Source organism: Haemaphysalis longicornis, unplaced genomic scaffold (assembly GCF_048455015.1).
Source record: "Haemaphysalis longicornis isolate Haplotype H1 unplaced genomic scaffold, Haemaphysalis longicornis Haplotype H1 scaffold_1, whole genome shotgun sequence".
NCBI lineage: Eukaryota > Metazoa > Arthropoda > Arachnida > Ixodida > Ixodidae > Haemaphysalis > Haemaphysalis longicornis.
The window spans coordinates 289,838,159-289,861,254 of NW_027526203.1; the positions used below are offsets into that span (position 1 = coordinate 289,838,159).

The window sequence follows — 23,096 nt, forward strand, 5'->3', positions numbered from 1 at the left end:
GCACAGATATGGATTGCTGTTGCAACGGCGGTTGGAGTAAGCAACAGCAACTTTAAGGTTACTCACACTTCCTTTCGGGAAGTTAAGCGATCTGCGAGCCTATACCATGATTAGTATTTCGATCGCAGTCACTCAAAGGGCAGTCGACGTAAAACCATGACGAAGTTCGATGGCGGAATCGGCCTGCTGGAATGCCTTGAGCAAGGTCGACAGTTTTTCCACGACTGTGCTTTGCCGAGGCACCGGCATTAGCGCACCAGCAGTTGGCTTTCGTAATAAGCAAGCGCTGTTTCTGACAAATACGTAAAAGCCCCCCGCTTTCCCCCTTTATGCCGACAAATCATTCGCTGACCGACCCCTGCTTTATTGACATAAGTGAATTCGTAACGCTCAAGTTACGAATGATGATTGGCAACCCCAAGATGATTCTGGCGGCGTCAAGAGTATGGCACAGGATTTGGATTGAATTCTGCGGGTACAAAAATCTGAAAGGATCCTTTAGAAGGCCGGCCCATGTGGAAAATCGTCTAAGAGGCTGTTGCCCCAGTTTTTTGCTGGCTCGTCACCTTGATCGTGAAATCAATAGCCGGACACCCTCGCTCTTCTGTCCGATTATAGTGTGAACCGAAGGCGCTCTAACAGACGTGCGCTATACACAAACATAAGAGAAAACCACACTTTCCTTTCCTAAGCCGCGCCCTCCTCTCAGCGCCGAACAAGCACACATCCTTCGAAAAGTACAACCAAACACTCTGCCTACCCCAGTAATTCTCTACAACTTCTTCCTCGGCGGTTGAGGTGTCGGCGTAACGCCAGACAGTTACCGGCCTCTGTCCCCCCTCCCCCCCCCCCCCAACAATCACTTCATCATCATCATTCTTCCAGCAGCAAGGATAGGCTAACTGTCCCAACTGCCAAGAGATCAAAGAAGACGCAGGAAACTTCTTGTACACGTCCGACGTCACAATAACTCTCCATCCCTTTTAGCGCAGCCTACACCTCCCTCCTGGAGCCCTTGGCTTACATCGGACCCGGAGGACATTAAACGGGAGCAAGCCCTCCTATTACAGAAGCCTTGATTTTGGCATTGAATAAAGTTTTTCTCCTCTTCTTCCTTCTCCTCCCAATGGACACAAATAATTGTTCAGGCGGCGCAACCAAGCATCGTGATGGAGCTGCAGGCCTTTTTTACTCAGATTTTACACACAGTTGATCAAGAACTTGACTCAGTCGCCTCACATATACGCGGTCGATTAAAGCAAGATTAACAGTGAGAATATAAAGACCCAATTGACCTTTTTCACGCTGAGAGAAATGGTAATATCGGCGATTAGCAAATCAGAACTGGGGGCTCTACCTTTTCGCGACCTTTTTTATTAAGAGTGTAGTAGCTAGAGGCTTAATCACGAAGCCTATCCTACCAGGCTCAGTTAGCATGGAGATTGCTCTTCACTTTTTTAACTTCATGCACGAAGCTGTCTTTTTGTGTGCGCTGTTGAATTTTTATACGTTTCCCAATGCAGGTGCCAGGCCGTCCGATGACTTAGCGATTTCGCAGCGGCCACCGAATGCCAGCCACAATCTGTTTGAAATTAAAGGGACCCGCCTGCAACATTTTTTAAACTTTTTCCAAATCCTAAATGCTTGCATAACGTAGTCAATCACCACATTCAGTACTTAGATTAGACGGTAGCAAAGTACCTCAGGCAAAAATTATAACTCTATGCTCATCAGATAACTTGGAAATTTGCTCAAAAGATTCTTCTCTCTTTCCCGGTCTTGGCGTTCTTCGACCTCTCTAGTTACGTCATTACGTCGACGTAGCGACTATCGGTCGGTTTTCCTTCAGTTGCAGCAATGAACTCATTCGATAGAGACTTTAAAAAGAAAGCCACAAAAGCAAAGCAGAAGTGGAAGACGAATCTGCTGCGACGAGCAAATTATGCAGTGCAGCTAGAGCGATGCATCATAAGAGGCGCCGCGAACATCTTGGTAATCTCCGGACAGCAAGAATGCTACTTCCCTCCCCATCTAAATTCGCGTCACGAAGACAAGCTACATACGTTATACATGCGCAGACATTGCCCCTCCCCTGTTATATCTTCCTCCACTACATACAAAAGTCCCCAGGCCGTCCAAAGTGTCAGGTTTGCGGTGGCTATCTGGACAATGAACATACATACTGGCGCTGTGTACGGGCCACCCCGTCTGCCACATTTCTTTCCACCAACCCTTTCCCCAGTGATATTCCATACTTGTAGTTCGGCTGGCCCGCCCCCCCCCCCCCCCCCCCCCGAAAATCTACGGGCCGCCCTGTGGTCCCTGTTCGCTGCCCACATTGAAACTCTGTGCACCTCCGCCAAGCCCGCCACCGTCGGGGGACCCTGGAACCCCTTCCCTCCAGGGTACGGCCTCCAGCCGATCGCGGAGGCAATGTCCGGGCACGCATAACTCCGCGGCTCGGACTTGAGCGGCCAAATAAAGTTTGCTCTTTCTTTTTCTCCGTTCTGGCGATACAACTATAGCTTTCGCAGTGCTTCCACGCGCGAAGGAAAGAAGTGTTTATCGGGGTTCAATTGGTCCCGAGCGTTTGCCAATGCCAAGCAGTGCATCAGCCGGGTTCTCGCCTACTATGACGTGAACAGGCCTGGCGGGTTCAGCTGTGATTCTCCATTGTAGAACTTCAGTGCTGTCATTTTTCCTTTCGGACCTCCTCTTCATCGAGCGGCCTTGGTAATCGGTTTTGCTCCTCGCCGCCATAGAACGGCCGAGGATAATCATGCTCAAGGCGAAATGGAAACCCCAGTGATAATTTTTGGTTTTAGTCGGTACCACATGCCGGCACTTGAACGGCCTTGAATTTGCTCTTTCACCCTGGTCATAAGCTAATTTTTGGAATCCTGAATTCAGAAAAGCCAACTCGTATACGTATTCCCTAGCAGCGGCAAGGACTCAGCGCTAGGCCATCACATTAGCGGCGCATCAGTACCGTCTGCACAAAGCAAAGGAAGATTGTGTATTTGGCATAAGCTCTGTCGCGAATTCTCTTCCCCGCAATTAAGCATAACGACGATTCCCACCTTGCGGTTTTTCAGTCAACCCCGTTCATTCCACTTCATGGGACCAAGTGGACATATATTTGAGGGGCGCCATGTTTTGGCATGTCCAGCGGCTCATGGTATCAGGTTCGCCGAAAAGCTTTAATGACAGACTGCAACCATTCTTCGTTTGACGGCACGAGTTGTCGATGAAGTAAGGCTCCCTCACAGATAGTACCCAATACAGGTGTCTGCTTTTCTGATGGAGGCGAAACGCGAAAACGTCCGTGTGATGAGATTTCGGTGCACGTTTGAGGTCCCAAGATAATCAAAATTAATCCGGAGCCCTCCACTACGGCGTGCCTCATAGCCCGAGTGTAGCTTCGGCGCATTATACCCCACAGTAAATAAATAAATAAATAAATAAATAAATAAATAAATAAATAAATAAATAAATAAATAAATAAATAAATAAATAAATAAATAAATAAATCCAGACGCCGTCCAATTTCGAAGTATTTACTTTAGTGCATGACGAACATTCAAGGATGCAACATATGAAAATGTCGGCCGCTATGATTTTGAAAGATTCCGAAGCAGCCCTTCCGATATTGAAACGACTGCTTCAGAAAACTTTGCGCCTACTAACACTCCAGGTCCTTCAGGGTCTTCGCACCCTTGGAAATATCCCACGCACGTTTGGAAGCGAGTTAGTGTCAACTTCGTCGTGGAGGAAGACGCGAACCTTTTCGTACAAGTCCATTTCTATTCGAAGTGGGTGGAGCCTGGTAAAGTGTTGCGGTACAATGATGACTTCAAAAACAACCGACTACTTGATACGTATCTTTGCAGCTTACGGACACATAGAATATTGACCAATCGGCGGCAACATATCACGATTCTATTTGTTGGAATTTGTGGTGTTGACACTGTCATGATTATGACATTCACAAGACACGCACACCACCACATGATGCAGCGTCAAATGGAGCAGCGGAACGCCTAGTTCCGGCAACGAATAACACTTATGTAGCCAGTGCTACACAATAGCAAGCAGAAGCGATAGAGTACTTGCATCAGAGGGTAGAGGACTTTCTGTTCACGTACCGGAACAGTTTGAGCTTAGGTACGGGAAGGAGGCACCGTCAGCTTTTACTCGAAATGCAATTCCGCGTGGAAGTTTTGTTGCTAACGAGGCACTTTGTGCAGGACTGGGTATTACAACTCGATATTACAACGTACAACGAAAACAGAGAAAAAAAGCCGCGGGCTGAAATCTGTGACTTCGGGTATACGTGAGACAACACGAGGCGAGTTCCTAGCCTGGAAGGAAGTAGTTGTGCAGCAACAAGTTAACCGCTACACGTCGCTAGTCACAGTGAAAAGGACCGCGTGAGGCCCCTTGAGGCCGCGCGCACCACTTGAGAACCAGTTGGTCGTTAGGAGCAGGGGCGTTGCGGCAGTACGGCGTCAAAGGAAACAAGTAGCCGCAATTCACACACAGCAACGTTCTCGCGGATTGCCGAAGAACCTTCCTCAGCCCGAGACATCATATTATACATCAGAATGAATACGGCGCAGCTCCGCCGACTGGTGAGCCAGTCGTCCAGTCAACTGGCCACTGAGAGGAGACCACGGCGCCCAATACTGCGGAGCCAGTGTAATAGCAAATAACGCCTCCTGCCACTCTAGTCGTCGCCCTCCTGATTACGCCAGAAGCATCTGTTGCGTAAAAGTGCGCTATAAGCCGTGCGCGAAGCCGACACCGGGACTCATATAGAACACCGTGTTGATTCTTATGCGCCACCAATTCGGAGGGAAGAAGTGTTACTTTGTGGTCACGTGGTTAACCTCACCGGGGACTCTCCTATATTAAAAAAAGCGATGCTAGCTCTCCATGGAGGATTCGTCAATCAGTCTCCAAACTTTGTTGCGATAAGGTAGGACAGCGATGATGGGGGTGCGGATTATGGCCAACGATTTTAATTACGTAGAGCAGTGTATACGGCCCCCTACGCAAGGTCATCATTCGCCTCATCCACCGCCTCTGTGGAAAGCCTCCAGGCTGTTTGCCCCGCATATGCACGGCTGAAAAGTGACGTCCGGATTTTCCTGATTCTTCTTGGCGTCTTGGGGCAACAGTCCGTCTGGACGGAGAGCTGGCCGGGCTAGCGCGTCCCGTCGCGACCGAAGCGGCTCCCTTCGAGTTCGGGAATCCGCGGGGGCAGGGACAAAGGGAGTTCATCGCCGCCGCAGGCTCGACGGCCGTTGCTCCTCAGCCCACGCACTAAACGGACCGCTTCCCAGCCGGAAAGGCGATATATATCCCCTTTGACCTACTCGTGCCGCGAGAGGAAGGTTGCGTTGCGCGTCGCGCCTAACCTCCACGCCCTTCAGAGCCGGCGCACGTTCTAACGTGCTTGTTTGCTAGCGGGTGTAAGGTACAGGCTTTTGGGCGGTGGCGCATAAGCAATTGTTCGGCAGATGAGTGTGAGTGAAAGCTTTTCGTGTGACTTCGGGCCCTCCTGTACGCATGTGCGGAAGGTGGAGGGGTGTCCCCGAGAGAGAGAAAGACTGAACCTTGCCAAAAAAAAGTGTACTTGTCTGAGCATCTCAGATAGCAGTTCCGGCGGGACATGGGGTCTCGCCCGTTGAAGCGAGGATTGGGATTTATGAGCTCCCTAAGCTCGTCTCGTAGATTTGGAGCTTGAGGATTGCGTCGCAGGTAAAGGATTTGGCTGCGCACCGGGCAACCAAACGGATCTTGCGGCGGGAAAAAGTCTAGGCCGTTGTCCCTCAAGAGGTGTGTGTACACTTGGAGCATATGAGACGGAGTTGGATGCGCTCAAGTGATTTGTACGCACTCGTAGCTGGAGACTACAGTTTGGGATTTTTCTTTTATTCCTCGTGTACTCAGTTATTTTAATGACCCGCCGCGGTGGCTCAGTGGTTAAGGCGTTGCGCTGCTGAGCACGAGGTCGCGGGTTCGATTCCCGGCCGCGGCGGCCGCTTTTCTGATGGAGGCGAAAAGCAAAAACGCCCGTGTGTACGAAATTTCGGCGCGCGTTAAAGATCCCCAGGTGGTCAAAATTAATCCGGAGCCCTCCACTACGGCGCGCCTCAACGCCTGCGCTGCGTCGGCGCGTTAAACTCTACAATCAATCAAATCAATCAGTTATTTTAATGTAGGTAGTTGCATATAAAGTATTCACTTCCTTTCATCCCCGTCTCGAACGCGTCACTTGGGCCACCATCTTTGACAACTTCACTTTTACCATCCTGTTGAGCCTCAGGACGGCCAAATCAACCGGAGCCGAGACGATTGGGCTCCTGATCACCTCCGCATTTCGGCGACGTACCAGAAACATTAGGTACAATGTTGCACGCGTCCTCAAGCGTACTAGCCAAGCCGTTAGTATACTAGTGGTTAGTTTATCATCACGGTACAAAACAGGCTTTTTCAGGGACGACACTGTGCGCTCTGATGCTGCCTGAAAAAGTACCATACCTTGTCCGACAGCGCTGCTGGATTACTCATCGATGATTAGCCTAGGCAGGGCGCGCTTTCCGTGCTTTTTTATTGCGAATATATACGGATTTTCTCATGTCTGTCCTAACGCGCACTGCGTCCTTCTCCAGTTGGCTTATGTAGTAGTAGCCGTGTTCATGTATATCGCTATCAAAGCCTTTAATTTTATGAATAGAGTAGCTTAACGAGACTTTGTTGAACCCATTGAAATTACTTCATGGTGTGTGCCGGAGTGTGCAAAGCAACGGATTTCAATTCCAAGCTATTCAGTTCAAAAACACAGCTCGTAGGTTGGGGAAATAGCAGTTGATGGTATTTGGGGGAAACTTCGGCAGCGGTGGAAAGTCACTGCTTGGAAGACACAAAGAAAAGAAATCACTGAACAGAGACTTTATGCCACAAACACACTTATTTATTACGGGTTCCTTCTGTTATGCTTGTTTGAATGTCGAAAAAATTAGTTAATACTGCAGGAGCTTGTGAACGCTCTCGATTGGCAGGGCTGGTTAAGCAAGCAGTCTATGGCGCTCAAGTCTGCCTGCGGTGCAGCCTGGCTTCCTCTAATTTTGCTAGCTATTGTCTTTCCTTACCTTGGAAGCATTCCGGCTCGTCATCATAACCGCAAGAGCGCCAACCTATAGCTACCGCGTCCGTATTGCCTCCATTCTGTCGGGAAGCGAGAACCGACCCAGCTTGCGACGAGCGCGGTCTGTCCAGATGACGAGCGAAATGCAGAGTGCGCGTTTGTCATGGCGATGAGATATTTCTTTTCTCTCTCGGACGCGCGGCCATCCATCAGCTCGATCACGCCGTCTGTTCTTCCGTAGTGTCATCACGTAAACGGTATATTTTGCGCAACGGTTCGAACCATGGTCCTGTTCTCGAATTCGTGAGCTCGCCGTGAATTCGCCACGTTTTTTAACGTAAGCGATTTCCGATGATTGTACGTAAAGTTTTGACAAAACGACGTGCAATTGGAAGCTTAGCTTACAAAAATCGCCACCAATCTATGTGATATGCAAAAACAGGTGGTACGTACTTAAACATAACGAGGAACGTTAATGCTAGCGAAGTAAAGTAAGTATTTTAAGTGCTGCAAGGCGACATTGTAACGTCAGTAGAATTGCGAGCGAAAGGCGTGTCTTGAAATAATAAAAATCGCTTAATCTTTTCGTTACTTTATATCTATTTTCACGTTTTCCTGGTCGCACAATTTAGCTTACTGCTCTAATGTTCACTTTCGAACTATACCCTCGTTATCAGTTTCATTGCAATCACTTTCGTTACGATGTCGCCTGCTCGTAACGTGCCCCATGACGGTTATATGATGCGGTGGTGACAGCGAAACGCTTCCTACGATTATTGAAAATCACAATTATGCCGACGATTGCCTCACTCCTTATGCTTGAACTCTAACAGAGCGGCGATAGGCTGCCAACGGCGGTGACGTCGTTATCAGACGATTGCGGAGGATCTACAGGAGCGCGAATTGGCGAAAAAAGACCGAAAGCTAGCCCCGCCGTCACCACCTCAAATTCCACCTCGCCGAGTAGGTGCAATTTCCTCTCCGTTGTAGAACACCTTCACCGGTTGGAACGCGCCGGCGTGAGCCCATACTTCCTCAGCTTGAAAGGTTTTCCGAACGGCATTTTCGCCGCAGTATTTCGCGCCTAAGTAGGCTCTCAGCACCGGTTGCCGGTTTTTGCGGGCACGGGTTTGGGATGGAAAGAGGGAGTGGGGTGGACGCAAAGCTGGGCTTCATGCCGCTACCAATGACATGCCCGTTGTGCTTGCGGGAGATTTAAATGGGGAGAGAGCGAGCAAGAGAAAGAGAGAGAGAGAGAGAGAGATGAAACGTTTCTTGAGCTGTAAAGGTAAAAGTGGAAACGTGAGAGTCTCATGCCCCAATGCACCCAGTCAGCTGTCCTCCATAATCGAGCGGTTCGGGTCTGGGTTGGTGTTACACAGTTAGTAAGTTGCCCAACGACGCGGGAGGGAAACGGACATCGCCATGCTTGTCCGCTAGAGTAAAGATCTAAACCATCCAGGTTTAACTCGCTATGGGACGGACGTATGTCGTTTGCTTGGAGGAAGAGCAGGGTTTGAAAAAGCGTAGGCCCGAAAAGAAGCACGAATGGGCGCGTAAACAACGGGAAGCCGCTACTACCGCCTTTGGCGCCTCATGTTCCAGCTCATTGAGTAGCTCCAAATCCCTCCCGGATGAGCAGCAACTTGCTCGCTTGGAACGCCGACATGGGCCAAGCGCTTATGAATGATGAGAGGCAGACTCACTGTGTTGTCGTCGCTCTTCGTCCGTACTCGTCCATTAGGGCTGCTATGCTTTCGTAGTTTGCGCTAACATTTGCAAACAACGGCATTCTTTGTTTTTTGTGTCCCGATAATTCTGTAACCCCATCCCCGGATACCCTTTTCTACCTTCAACTCGAAAACAGTCACGGTTTCCGGTTGCGTTGAAACAGAATTAGTAAGTAAACTTGAAGCCGAAGCATCATTTCATCGTCTCCGCTGCTAGTGCGCAGGCGTTTCTGGAGCTATACTTCGAGAGTGCGGTAAATTGCTTTCCCCGCTTTTATTTCACGTACCTCTCAGGCGAGTCGCAGTGACCTCGTCGAAATCGACTCCACGACGCGCGATATTTTCGTTGCGCGTTGAACTCTGGCCCCGAGGCGCCATCCGGCGACAGACGCACAAGCGACGGCAATTCCGTTTCGAATATTGCTACCCCGACTGGAGGGCCGCGAATTTGGAGGGCGCTGCTGGCTCGGCGCATTGCAAATCCGCTACTCCAGAAATCGACCGAGTAAACACCGCAGGCATGCGGAAAGCAACCGCCCACAGGCAAGCCCATCGTCCTCGTCAACTTTATTGCTCGGACTGAACTTCAACGATGAATGTTTATGCTGAAGAAAGCTAGTTCACATTGAAACGAGCGCAAAGATTTCTAAACATCCGTTGGCTCGCGATACATTACTGTTGACATATGTTAAAAACAGAAATAATAGCCTTTGAATGGCCGTTCCTAGAAAAACAGATATATTAGTTCTGCTGCACTTTATCTACTATAAGGGCTTAAACCAAACAGGGGTTAAACCAAACCGTTTCAATTAGTTTCTCACAATGAGAAGAATAAGGCGCTCGTTGACATAAACGGGAGAGCCGGCAGAAGCTAACCCGAATAAATACAGGAGCTGAGTGAATTTGTTTCGTCATTTTTACAAACAAAGAAAATAAATTAAAACAGCAACATTTCTTAAAGCAAAGTGAAAATTAATAACTCATTATCATCACGACCGTAATCATCATCGTCGTTGTAATCATCATCAAACATAACCTACCGCAATGCAAAGTCCTCGATTACTTCTAACCACTCCTATCTTGTGAAAGCCTTTTTTTTCTGCGTTCAAAAACTTTTTTTCGCGTCCATGAATCTTGTCCTCTTCCTCCACCGCGTCCCCCAGGCATCCGATGTGTTACTCGTGTACTCCACCCGTTATCTGTCGTCCGCATCACTTGGACAGCCTAGCTCATCCTCTCTCTTTGACTGTCTCTCAATTTGAGAGCTAGAATCCGCTTCCACAATAATTTTTGATCAATTACGTTCGTGACCTGTGCCTGAGCGTCCCACCTATAAGAATTATTCTGCGCCGCCCGCTTTAGTTGTTATGGTTTCGGATATTCATTTTTCTAGTATGCAGTAGGAACCGCGAGACGCAAGTAACAGGAAAAAATGATAGCTTTAGCTGTCGTCTTATTCGTGCTTGAAAGAGTGTACGATTTTCAATGATCCCGTGTTTCAAATTCACCTAAGGCCTTCTTGTTTCCTCCAAAGTGCCGGTTTGGTTATTCTTCAAGTCTCTTCCCAGTCGAAAATGACAAGAAAAATTTCTGTAGTTTGTCGTAGTTTCGCGTGTCGTGCTGTCGTGTTGTCGTATTCTTGTCGTGCCGTGATCCTGATGTTCTGTCGTGTGTCGTATTCCTGTTCTAATTTTGATGCTCTGTCATGCCGGATTCCTGTCTTGCCGTGATCCTGATGTTCCATCAGTAGTTGCGCATGGTCTGAATGTCATTGCCCATTGTGAAGAGTAGCATAAATGGCCGTTCTATTGTGACTACATAAATGTTTGTTGTTGAGAAAATTTACTTTGTCTACGACAAAAATGTGTATCGTAACAACAGATGGCTTTATCGAAACAACAGGACTTCTGTTGTCGCAACAAAGTTTTTTGTCGTACAACAGGAATTCGTGTTAGGTTTTTGCGGTATTCCTGTTGTGATTTTAGGCTGGGTTATGAGCAGCTTCAGCTCTTGCGTTTTTCTTTCGTTCACTTTCAAAAACGCAGGTGACGTGGTGAACCCATTAGTTCTTGCGCTCTCCGGTACGCCTACCGTTCCGGCAAGCTAGGTTACGGCTTTTGCCAGAGAGACATTTTTTTTTTTTGCAGCGCGTGACTACAGTCGTCTGCTCCCTCTACCCCCCCCCCCCCCCCTTCCCCCAGTGTCCTCTTAATAATGCAACGCAGCCTACGGCATCTCATTTACGCGGGCAAGCCAGCTGCTGGGTCCAGTATTGCATACTTCTTCTACCATATCATATAGCAAGTTTATGTTCAATCAGCGCATTCTGCAGCATCTGCAGCTAGATTTTCTCTTTGCGGCTTTATATGGCTCTGCTCTGGAACTGATGCGATATCAATTCTGAGAGACTACCAGCGATTTGGCATTCAGTTAGAAACAACGAATCTTTTTACGCGTAAGCTGCAATTCAGCCACAGTGCGTGGCACATTTTTCGATGACCACGGCACCGCGTAAACGGAAACCCGGTTGCCTCTACGGATTTCATTTCTGCTGCTGCAAGAACCCGTAGCTTTGCACATACGAAGACTCGGGAGGATAACCTTATACGTTTCATCTTATACGCTTTGATGCCATCGGGCTATAGAGAGAGACGGCCTCTCTTTCTCTCTCTCCGAACACATAAACACATACATTACCATTTCCACTTCTGTGCATGGTAATTTTTCGCGCTGGAGGTAAGCTAAATGCCCCTCCCTTTCCTTGTGGCAAACGCACAACTTGTCCCAATGTCCCTATTTGAGCCCGCGGAAGCACTGAATGAATGCCTCCCAGGTTAGGTGACACTTGCCCATGCAGTAAGCCAAGCTTGGTTCGGCTTTTATGATAGTGTGCAGCCGCTATGCGGAGGGAAGTTTAAGAATTCGCTTTCGTTTGCGCGCCACTGCGAGTATCGAAGCCTTTTTTGTCGTCATAACGAGCTCTTCGTCTTGACGTAATGGCTCACCGAAGCCTTGTGCCCCTCTCCGAGGGCGCTACAAGTGTGTGCAAATGTAACACAAAAATGTGGGTGCCTCTGGACGGACTTTCAGGCGCGGTGCGGCGATTCGGGGGCGCTGCTCATAGGGCGCTAGCACCACGTGCTGGGTCTGACCAAATTCGGGCTCGCCGTGCGCCTGGAAATGCAGGCTGCTGCTGCAGCGGTGAAAGCCAGCCGCGTTAGAGAACGGGGTCACGTCCCCGAGGGACAGCCGCCTGCAGCATTCCGCCGGCACCTCCTGCCCAAGACGGCCGCTAAATGGCTCGGCGGTAATGGGGGCGGCCCACGTGGCCGGCTTCCTTTTGTCTCGCATTTTCTGCTCCCTTCCTTTCCGAATCTCGACGACTGTTGTGCTCTGGTTCCGGAAAAGTAGGCGCTCGTAGTACGAGTCGCCCGCTCCTGGCCTATCGTTTTTGTGTGTGCGTGCTTTCTAAGCTCCCAGGGCCCAATCGGGTTACTTGATAGTGCGGTGCACAAATTTTATTCCGGATGCTCACTGGGGGAAAAAAAGGCCTGCGCGCGGAATGTGTTTTTTTTTTTTTTCCCTTGTTGAGCTTCAGTCCAGCCTGAGACACGCCCCGCATACGGTTGGCGGGCGCCCCGCTATTTGCTGCATCGGTTACCTTGAGTAGAAAAAAAGAAACAGCTCCACATGAACTAGAAAATCAAGCGACATTTTACCATCAACCAAGCATAATTAACGCAAACAAAACGGAGTAGTTGAAGGGGAAAAGAACAAATAAAACTGGATTTAAGCACGCACAAATACAAAAACAAACAAAGTTTATTTTAAGTACAGTTATAACGTTCACCTCCCACGGGCTATACCCCCTAGATAGGAATGTGCTGTTCCTAGCGTCCCCATCTAACTTAATCTAACGAATACATGCGTCGGCAGCACAGCCTGCATTAATCTTATGATGACGTACACGATGCCAAAGTCTGCTTTGGTGCGCGAATGACTGGAAGCCCTTTAAGGTCTGCTACGGGGTGGTAAATACGCCAGGCCGAGCGCGTCAGAGATATTGGTTTCACACGCCCTTGCCACGATTGCCCACTAGGCAGACCTGGTCAAAGGGGCCTCTAATACAACGAAAGTCCTGAGTACGTACATACCAGGTGTGGCAGAAAAGTAAGGCGACTGATTTTCTTTCAGTCATGATATCTGTTCTCAGGTGCAGCTTCCCGGATCATCGCAGTTCTTTCAGAAGTGATTACTCTGGCTTCATTCGTTGTAATGTAAAGCATTTTCGCAATTTCGAGTTCAGCACGTTAGACTACGAGGCCCCACATCCATAAAAACTGTCAGCTTTAAATTAATAGGCAGTAACTTTTGACAACGAATTTCATGAAAAAGTGTTTAGAGGCCCGCAAAGTATTTTGACAGTGTCCACATCCAAGCCGACACTGCTTTCTGCGGAGTACCTCCTCTCTGCAGTGGTTTTATGGATTTACTAGGTTTCTCTACGGTCGGCCTTTAGAGCAAACAATCTGGGAGTTCGAGCTTATCCCCTTGAAAGTAGTTCCTTTTAAATGATACGCACCGATGGAGATGTTGTTTTTATGCTCGGTAACACTGCTCGAAGGCGTCTACTTGTTGGGTACGCTCTTCTGCACATTATACAATGTACCAAAATGGCACCCTTTCAATTCATTTCTGAGGCGGGGGAGGGGGGGGGGGGATAAATGAAATCGCAGCGATTAGAGCCGGCTGGTTTTACAGAACCCCAGCAATCCGCCCTTCTGCAAAAAAAAAAAAAAAGTTATCGATAAAATGTGCCGGGCGACTTGAAGGATTGAAATCGTCAAACATACAACGGGGCGCGATCCCTGACACGCCCATTTTTTGAGCCCAATATGTGCGTTTAAAACTGTAAACTGCTTTGAGTTTGCCTCATTACTGACCTTCCTAGCATCAATCGACTGTCTGACATCGCAATATTTGTTCCCTGCTCACATCGTTGCCTATTTTTGAAGTCGTAAACCTTCCCACATGACGCTTGTCTTCCACTCCTTCTCGACACTTCAAAAATGTCTTGGGCCATCTGAAAACTTCGGTCCTAGGCTAGGGAGTATTTTTTCTAGGGCATTTGTTGTGTTTTTTAAGAATTAATACGAGTATATTCGGGAAGCTTCGATCAAATTTGTAAGGTCGAACATTGATCTAGATTTCGCCGGTCCATTCTAGGAACGCACCACACAAACGCAACTCGATTTCAAATGCTCCCCACAATCTGGTAGCAACTGTAGAAAGTTTTAAACCGAGTCCACTGACGGGGTGCGTCTAACTGAAAGCGGAATGCAGCACCGTTGTTTGTTAGTGCGCAGTGTTGCCAGTCCAAGTTTTTTGTCTGCCACACCACCTCGTTTTCCTCAGATCGAACATGTACAGGAATGAGAGTTTGACCTGTGCGAAACATGTATTGGCCGAATGGTGGATTCCTCAGTGAAAAATTTATGGTCTATCGGGACAAATGAAATATTAGCGCAAGACACAAGAATTCGCTCACGAGGGAGATCGTAGAAGTGAGCTATCCAAGCTGCAAGATGAGCCCATGAGTACAGTGTCACTGGTCTTGATAGAAAAAGAATCACCACATTTGAATGCGGGTCCAAACACTTGTCATATATCGGGCAGCGTTGATCAAGTGTGCACATGCAACATTTGCGTGGTTTTACATATGCCATGTTTCGCTTGTTCCATGTGTTTTTCCGGTCATTTTTGGATTTGGCGATCGCAATTCTGTATACGTCTCAACATGCAATCAATGAACACTGCTATTAGCCTGCGCATCGTTGTCTTGAATTTTCCTCGTCTCTGTCCATCGTCTTTTGAAGGGTGATTTCTGAGTATTTTAAGACAACGTGTGCTGGCGACCATAGCTCCTGTTAGGTTATTTTTCGTCAGCGCCGGGTGACTTACATGACGTCTCACGTCATGTACGTTTATCTGCATTTAAAAAGTGGGTGTCAGGAAACATTGACGCATTTGCCTGAGAGAGCTGCCCTTTCTATGTTAGAAAAGAACAGTTAAGGGAGAATCGACGCCGGAATTAACAAAACAGCCTTTCCCAGAGCTTGGTATCCCAACCATTTCTCTGAGCTCTGTTGGATTCGGTTCGATGACACAACTGCAGGCAACACAAATAATTCATATTTCATATTTGATTCTTCAGAATTACAGCCGAGCTGCGAGCCGCATAACAGTGAGTGACCCATCTACACCACCTGCGTGAAAACCGGGGTACTCTGAGGGACTTTTTATTTGCGTCCACCTGAAATTCGCGGCAGCAGCGGCTGCGAATCATTCCCACGGATGGAAATATAATTGCATGAGTGAGAGAGAGAGAGAAAGGAAGGACGGAAAGGCCGGGAGGTTAACCAGGTGTAGAGCCCAGTTTGCTACCCTGCACTGGGGGAATGGGCTTCAGGAGATAACAGCGAGGGCAGGAGAAGAGGAAGGAATACGAGTTGGAAGGCGCACCCTCTAGTCCCGTTTTGGGCACTACAGTCTTTCCTGCAAATTCGTTTCGCTCAGAAAACGCAGAAGGGCTTTCACCGCCTTCTGTGAACTGGATGGTGGAGACCAATGACCTAGAATAGTCTCTACTGTAAATCTTCTGAGCGCGGTGGAAAGCACGCTCCTCTCCGAAGAGTATTCGGGGCAGCGACACAGCACATGCTCTATAGTCTCTTCCGCCCCACAGGCGTCACATTGGGCGCTGGTGGCCATCCCGATGAGGAAGGAGTAGGCTTTCGTGAAGGCCACTCCCAACCACAGTCTACAAAGTAAAGTCGACTGGGGTCGAGACAATCCATACACAAGACGGCGCTGAAGAAGGGGATCTTTAACATAGAGACGGTCATTCGAAAAGTCCGGTGTGTTCCATTGCTTCATGGTGATTCTGCGAGCATAGGAGCGAAGCGACCTCGAGGCATCGGTCCTTAAAAGCGGAAGCAGAATGGTGCGTTCGCTGTCGTGGCCTGTACAAGCATCTTCATCTGCTAAGACGTTGCCGATGATTCCGCAGTGACCTGGAAGCCACTGGAATATTATGTCATGGCCGTTTGGGATGGCTTGATGGTATTTTTATCTAATCTCAGTCACCAATTGGCGGAGGGGGCCGTAGCGCAGGGCTGCGCGTAAGCTTTGTAAAGCAGCCTTAGAGTCCGAGAAAATAGCCCAGTTTTGAGGAGTAGCTCCGATAACGTGATGAAGAGCCTCATGAATGGCTGCGAGTTCTGTGGCTGTCGAGGTCGTAATATGGGCCACACGGAATCGAGTTGTGGCAAAATCTGCTTGAACAATCACCGCACCTGCCGAACTGGATGTTGTTACTGAGCCATCCGTGTGTACATGTTTCCGAACGTTGTACCGTTCACGCAGCAACAGCATTGTAAGCTGCTGAAGGGCCAAGGATGGCAAGGCGGCCTTTTTGCTGATTCCCGGAACGCTGAGACGGATCTCAGGCTGTGCCAGACACCACTACGGGGAGGACGATGTAACCGCAGGAACGTACCTCGACGGGATTTCAGCCCTGTGCATTGTGACAATGGCTGAAAACGTAGACCGTGGTTGATTATAAAGGAGCTGCGCCAGATGGTGAGATGGCAGCCTCGTAAAAAGCCTGATGTACAGGCGTAGCGTTTCAGTAGCCACATACGTTGCTATTGGGTATTCCTGAGCGATGCAAATGGTGCCCACTGTTGATACACAACGCGGCAAACCAAGACACGTACGCAGAGCCTGTGCTTAAATGCTCTGTATTTCCCGAAGGTTAGTGGAGCAGGTATTGGAAATTGCGGGCAAGCTGTAACGCAAGACTCCTAAAAAAAGTGCGGAGTACAGCTGCATCATTCCCCTTATACGATGTTCCCCAATTCTTTCCAGCAAGAAATCCGAATATGTGGGCAATGGCGGTGAGTTTCTTCTTAAGGACAGCACATGTGCGCTCCATGAAATGTCTCTGTCCATGATAATGCCGAGACATTTATGATGCCTGGAGTAGGGAACCAACCTCCCATTGATCTTGATGCAATATCGGGACATGGGCTTGCGGGTAAATGCGACAAGCGTGCAGTTGTCACCCGAGATGCACAGACCTTGCCTTTGCAGGTAAGATCCCGTGACATTGGCTGCCTTTTGAAGTCGTGCCCGTAGCTGTGGTCGGTTGACACCCGAAGCCCAGAGGCAAATGTCATCGGCATAAATGGAGACGCAGACATTTTTGGAGAGAGCGGGCACAAGTCCGATGATCGCTAGATTGAAAAGCGTTGGGCTTAGCACCCTACCTTGAGGAACACCACATTGAATAAGGTGCTGTGATGTTGGGCCGTCCTCTGTCATAACATAAAAAGATCTTCCGGACAAGAGCCTTTCTACCCATCGGTAAATTCGCCCCTCAAGCCCGAAGTACTCCAGGGCATCTAGAATACCCTCATGAACGACATTGTGAATGAAGAGGGCCGCGGACAGGCGTTTACGACTTTTTTCTTGTTGTAAAAATGTTGCCAGGTCCACCACGCAGTCTATTAGAGGAACGCCCATGTCGGAAACCGGCCATAACTTCAGGGTATGTGCCGTTGTATTCAAGGTACCACTGCAGCCGCGTGAGTATCATCCTTTCCATGACCTTGCAAAGGCAGCTTGCCAAGGCAATTGGACGATATATGATGGAAGGTCAAGCAGAGATTTGCCAGGCCTGCGTAAAGGGACCAGACCGCTTATTTTCCACTCCGGTGGAACGACGCCATCCGTCCACGTCTTGTTAAAGATATCCAAAACCTTTTGACGTGCTTGACGTCCAAGGTGGCATAGTGTGGAGTAGGAGACCCCATCGGGATCTGGTGATGAGCTACGCCTGCAGGATGCCGGAGCTGCCTCTAACTCTTCCATGGAAAAGAGCACGTCCATGCGTTGATCGCGTGGGGAAGGGACTTCACGGGTCCTTGCAGATCGGATGCCATCAGCTCTAGCGGCAACCCTCGCGCAGAAATCTTCTGCGACCTCCAGCTCTGAACGGCTCTCACGAAGTGTCAAAGCCTTGAATGGGTAGCGCTGCTGTACAGGTGTCGCAAGGTCACGCACTACCCTCCATATAGAAGACAAAGGCTCCCGAGGGTCGAGGGACTCGCAGAATGATGTTTACCGTCGTGCCTGGACCTGAGAGATGCGGCGCTGTATTTTCTTCTGTATTCTTCTGGCTATTCTGAGGTCGTGTACGGCTTTTGTACGCCTGTACCGTCGCTCCGCACTCCGTCGAATTGCCCGGAGGTGAGCGAAATGTAGCCTGCGCTTACCAGAATCTCAGTCACAATAAACGTAGCAAGTTCCGTCTTGGGTTCCGGCCTATTTTACGTGATGTGTATTGACGTCGCACTCTATCGGTCACCTGACCCACGCGGTTATCTGACAAACTTAAGGCTTTTGAGAGTGAAAGGTATACGTATAACTCAAGGTACAAACCCAGAAAACCCGCCGTATACCGACAATCTGAGCTGCAAGCGCAGCCAAGGTCAATCCAACGCCTCTTGCTGTTGCGCAGGGAAAGCGTCTAATCGCTCGTCCCTTCTAAGCGGAAAAGTGGAAATAGGGGGATACGGAAAAAAAGTAAGGGCGCGTGCCATCAAAAACTGATAAAAGGAGGCACTTTCGTTCATTGCGCTTTCGCCCCTAGACCAGCGACTGCACGGAGCAGTGTCTGTGTTATGCCTTGCGGTTCCCTGCACGTTCACTGAGCGCTCTCGGCGCGAAAACTTAGCTTTCGCTCGACAAACATTGCTTAAACAGCGTTCAACCACGGAAAATTTTTCAATGTTCCGCGTTCACCGTCTGCCCACACGCACTGTTTTACGTACAACCCAAAAACTGCTTCAATTTCGGCCAGTAACCAGAAATTGCCGGCAGGATATTCAAGTATATGCGCTACTAGAATGCAATTAACGCGTAAGGAAAACATGTCATACTTTTCTAGTTCTCTCGTGCCTTCAATTCGAAGCGCAGATCGAAAGTCATTGCGCCAGGAATATAACTGAAACATGGATTGTAAATGTGAAACTTCCGATCACCGTCAATTTTGCATGTAAAGCGCGGAAGGGCACCAAGGGAAGGAGCGGTGTAGAGATCTGTAGGTTCTCAGGCACCAGTGCCGCAGTCTACCCTCACCCGTTCGCGCTTTCTTCGCCAACAAAGTGGTTTCGGAAGATGAGCGCTAACGACGTTCGATGGGAGCCGCAAGGCTGGGGTGGCGTGCCGTAACCGGGGGCACGAAGGGGTCGCCGCTGCGCGGCGCTTTCTTATCGCGGCGACGTGGCTCCTCCTTCGGGATTTCGTTCGCTGCAGAAAGCGTCCTGAACGCTGCGCGTGCCGCATGAAACTGGAGGGCGGGTGGTGGGAGGGAGATGGGAGCGCGGTTACGTAGACGTTTTATGGGTTTCCCGCTGATTGCGCTGAAACAAGGAACAAGGCCCGCTCCCACCCGCGCTGTGGCAGCCTTCTCTTGCCGCGGGCAAGAGAAGGCCCCGGTGCTCCTGGCCGCCAGTTTGTCTCAGGCCAGGAAGATAGCAAAAGAAGTAATAACAAATCCCTGGTAGGGGTAAAGGCAGGAGGAGGCAAAGGAAAGGAACAAAAAGGGACGCAATCCGGGGAGTCGGTCACTGCACCGCCGTTTCGCTCCCCTGAGGTATAAGTGCATTTCGGTGTGGAAATGCGCCTTTCAACTCACCGATGCTTCGTGGGTTGCGCAGAGAGCTACGAAGATACGGCGCGCAAGGCCCGGTAGCAGGCCATCGGAACAGGGGAAAAAGTGGCGAAGGAAAAGAAGCATCGCTAGGCACAAGGGCTAACTGGACGCAAAATCGTCTCTCTAGGACAAAAAAGAACGGCGAAAGTTTGCCCTGTGAAATGCTACAACAAAGGGGAAACGAATAAGAAATATGAGTCAGGCTTGCCGCCTAAACGGTTCATAAAAATTCCCCAAGTAAGAGAAGCGGGCAAAAACAACCTTGCTCAGTGCGCATTCCCGGCCTCCCCGAGAGTTGATTGTGTGTGTGTCTGTGGGTGCCTGTTATGCTACAAGAGGGATACGAAACTCCCCTGCAAAGAACCAAGAATAAGGGTGGAAGCTGTATTATTTAACCTATTCTGTTCGAAGCGTTCGTGTTTTGTTCGTTGACTGGAGTTTTGGCTTATTCAGAGTCAACGTATTTGCGGCACTTGCCTATTTTTGTTACGAATCACCGTAATGGAAATTCAAAATTTGCTGAGTGGAGCGGAGATTATGCGAGAAGAAAAGCCCTGAGAGCGAAGGCAAGAGCGGTAGAAACGAGATGAACTTATATGCCATCGAAATTGGAGTGGTTGTTGTCTATAGATACATTTATCAGCGTTTAACAAGCAAATTCACTTCCCAAGTCAAAACAAATCAATTCAACCCCATACATGCACTGAAAAGATCAAAGGATCTTTCCTGCATGAAGCCTCGTAGTTAAAAAAAAATTGGGACCGAAACTCCCCACTGGGTAATTGTCATATAGTGCCTAGCATTCATAGTTTAGTCGTTTTCGTTGCGTTTTTTAAGCTGTTTTTTCGGACTCCATTGCAGCGATTTAGCGTTAACAAGCCGGCCTTCGTTGCATGCATTGTCAAAGCAAGTACAATATCAAATTACGTGGTTCGTAGCTATTAGCAGCGATAATGATCACCTGTTTGGTCGCTTTACTTTGTAAATAGCTGAAATTCTAAACGCATACCATACGGGGGATTTAAACAATAACATTGCACTATAAATTTACTGTCACCTTGCCACATAACTTTTTTGTCCTGTAACAAAATAGCAGATTCAACTTAAGGGCCCACAAGAGCCTTTTTCTTCTGTGGGGCTTGACCAGATCACTGGGGTTGGAGCCAACCGAACGCAGTCGCAGCACAGAGAGACCCGACATCGCCGGAGAGCCTGTTTTTCCTCACGTTTTGTTTTTGTCGTGTTTGGGGCCGCTCGCGTCAGTGCGAGTACACTTTTTTGTCTTTTGTTTATGTTCTGCTTTTATTTCGCCTTTATTTCTACGCCATTTCCAACCGTGGTTTTAATTCCGTAAAAAAGCTTATCTGAGATGAATGCTTAATTTGGAGAACACTGTAATTTACGTTAATATGCTTGTCTTTTGCCATAAATCTGCCCAAGGCTACCAGTGCCCTAAGCAGGGTTGACAAGTATGAACCGTGAGAACAGTGATAGTAGTTTGGAAAGGTGTTGCCTATATATAAATCGCTCTCAGGCTCATTGTTATGGAAGGTTCTGGTGGTTTTTCGCACAAAAAAAAAAAAAAAAACCCTACAGCATAAGACATGCGGATGGAAATTCGAACCCCCGGAATTACAGGTTAATGCCAAAAAAACGTTACGCAATAAAAATGTTATAGCAAGTGAAAAAATTCGCGAATTGTAGCACGCAGCAGCAGATTGTGTCAAGAGCGCCGTCCATATACTTGCCTTTCTCTTGGACTTGATGGCCTCGATCTGCTTGGCGGTACACTCGCCAATGCTTTGGCTTCCCCACAGCTCACGTCCCACACGAAAGTATGTGAAGGCCATCGATGTCACCGGGATCATGTACGTCACAATCAGGATCACCACGTTGTACCTGCGTGAGTCGGCGGTCTTGCAGTGGGGTTCGGAAGCACTGTTCAAGGTGCAGCAATGTAAGTGCGGGTCTAGGCAAGCCTCCCGGCGGAATTTAACATTTTACTCTTCCGCTAAATTTTTCACAGTAGAAGTTTATTTCTACATTCTAAACACTTTTCGCGGGCCTTATGGGTCACAATGCACCTGAATGACCAATTTAGTCCTCTTAGGGAGCAATGCTAATGAGTAACGAGGCCCAGCAAATGACTTGACTCACAGACGCGATTTGTTGTCAGTGTCATGCAATGCAAAACGTTATGATTGCCTTGCACAATATCAAAGTGCGAACAGCATTTGTCGAGTCAAATTGATTACTGGGCCCCTCATTGACCTCCTTTGTTATTCTGGTGTGTTGTAGTAACTCACACTCGACAGTGCGCTGCGACTATCATACAGGAAAACAGCGACAAATAATGTCTTTTGGAAAACACCAAAGTAGAAACAATTTGACAGCCTGTTTACTGACATATTAACGGCGTCAAGGAGTACAAGGTAGGAACACTTGTAGTATGAGCTGATCTGGTGCGCGGAGGGCGGGGACTTCTTCCCCAAAAACTCACTAAAGGTTGAGTAGACTTAAAGAAGGCCAATGAACTTTTCCTTACCAGTTTTGTTTTAATTCATAGGTATCGTTCAAGGCCCTAGACGAATCCAATGCGGTGCAAAACAAGGATACCATCGAAACAGAATTAAAGCAGAACTTCGTAATAATGAGTAAGTCGGGACAGCGCGAAATGAAATGTTTTCTATGGTGGGACATTTACATTGGAGAACCTCCAAGCACTCATTTCAGCAGATGAAATTTCTTCGAAACTGACGGAAACGTTTACTGCTCCACCGTGTTAGTACAAATGTAGAAGTGCCAATTTACCGACAATAAGGAAGTTAGGTGCGAAAGTATGACTCTCCGAAAGGTTATCCAGGCATCCACTCACACTGCCTTTTACCAGTACGTGCATCATCTACAGTGTTCTCCATACAGGATCTAAAGCTAACAAAGGCTATGTGTTGTCGGAATAAATTCAGGTACGGTTCACCTGTTTGTTCCTTCACAACCTTCCTTATCACAAACGTTTCTCGCTAGGTTAAGTCTCCGAGCATTAAACTTCTTTTTCTCTTTGGTATTGGTCCCATTGCGTCCAGTAATGTTGCAAGCGCAAATATCAAGACTGGGTAGCGACGACAGCCGAAGCACACATTTGTGATAATTCCATGCAGGCCGCGTTCTGCTTATCGGTGTTAAGAGCGCAGCCAAAACTGCCGGCGTTTGGTGACTTCATTTGTTGTGAACTTCACTAATCTAAGGTATTTTTTCGCCGATGCTATTGAAATTTCGTTGGAGTCGTGGTTATCATTTATAAGGACAGGGGAGGTCTACTACATCCAGGGTTATGTTAACAAGCTCATGCTGAAATACAGCACCTAATTGTACTTTGGAAAAACAAAATGCTGCTTCAATTCCACTGACCGCTCTTTCGCGCTCCCTGGGGGCT

At 48.4% G+C, this 23,096-nt stretch overlaps 1 protein-coding gene across 3 annotated transcripts in view; it reads right to left on the reverse strand.

The window, feature by feature from the left end:
• Positions 1-23,096, reverse strand: part of LOC144147865 (tachykinin-like peptides receptor 99D) — an 892,456-nt gene that overhangs the window by 13,679 nt on the left and 855,681 nt on the right. For all 3 annotated transcript variants that reach the window (XM_077679594.1, XM_077679592.1, XM_077679593.1), the window contains one exon: positions 21,412-21,562. In XM_077679594.1, the coding sequence (XP_077535720.1) occupies positions 21,412-21,562 (151 nt within the window). The remainder of the gene's footprint in view (positions 1-21,411; positions 21,563-23,096) is intronic.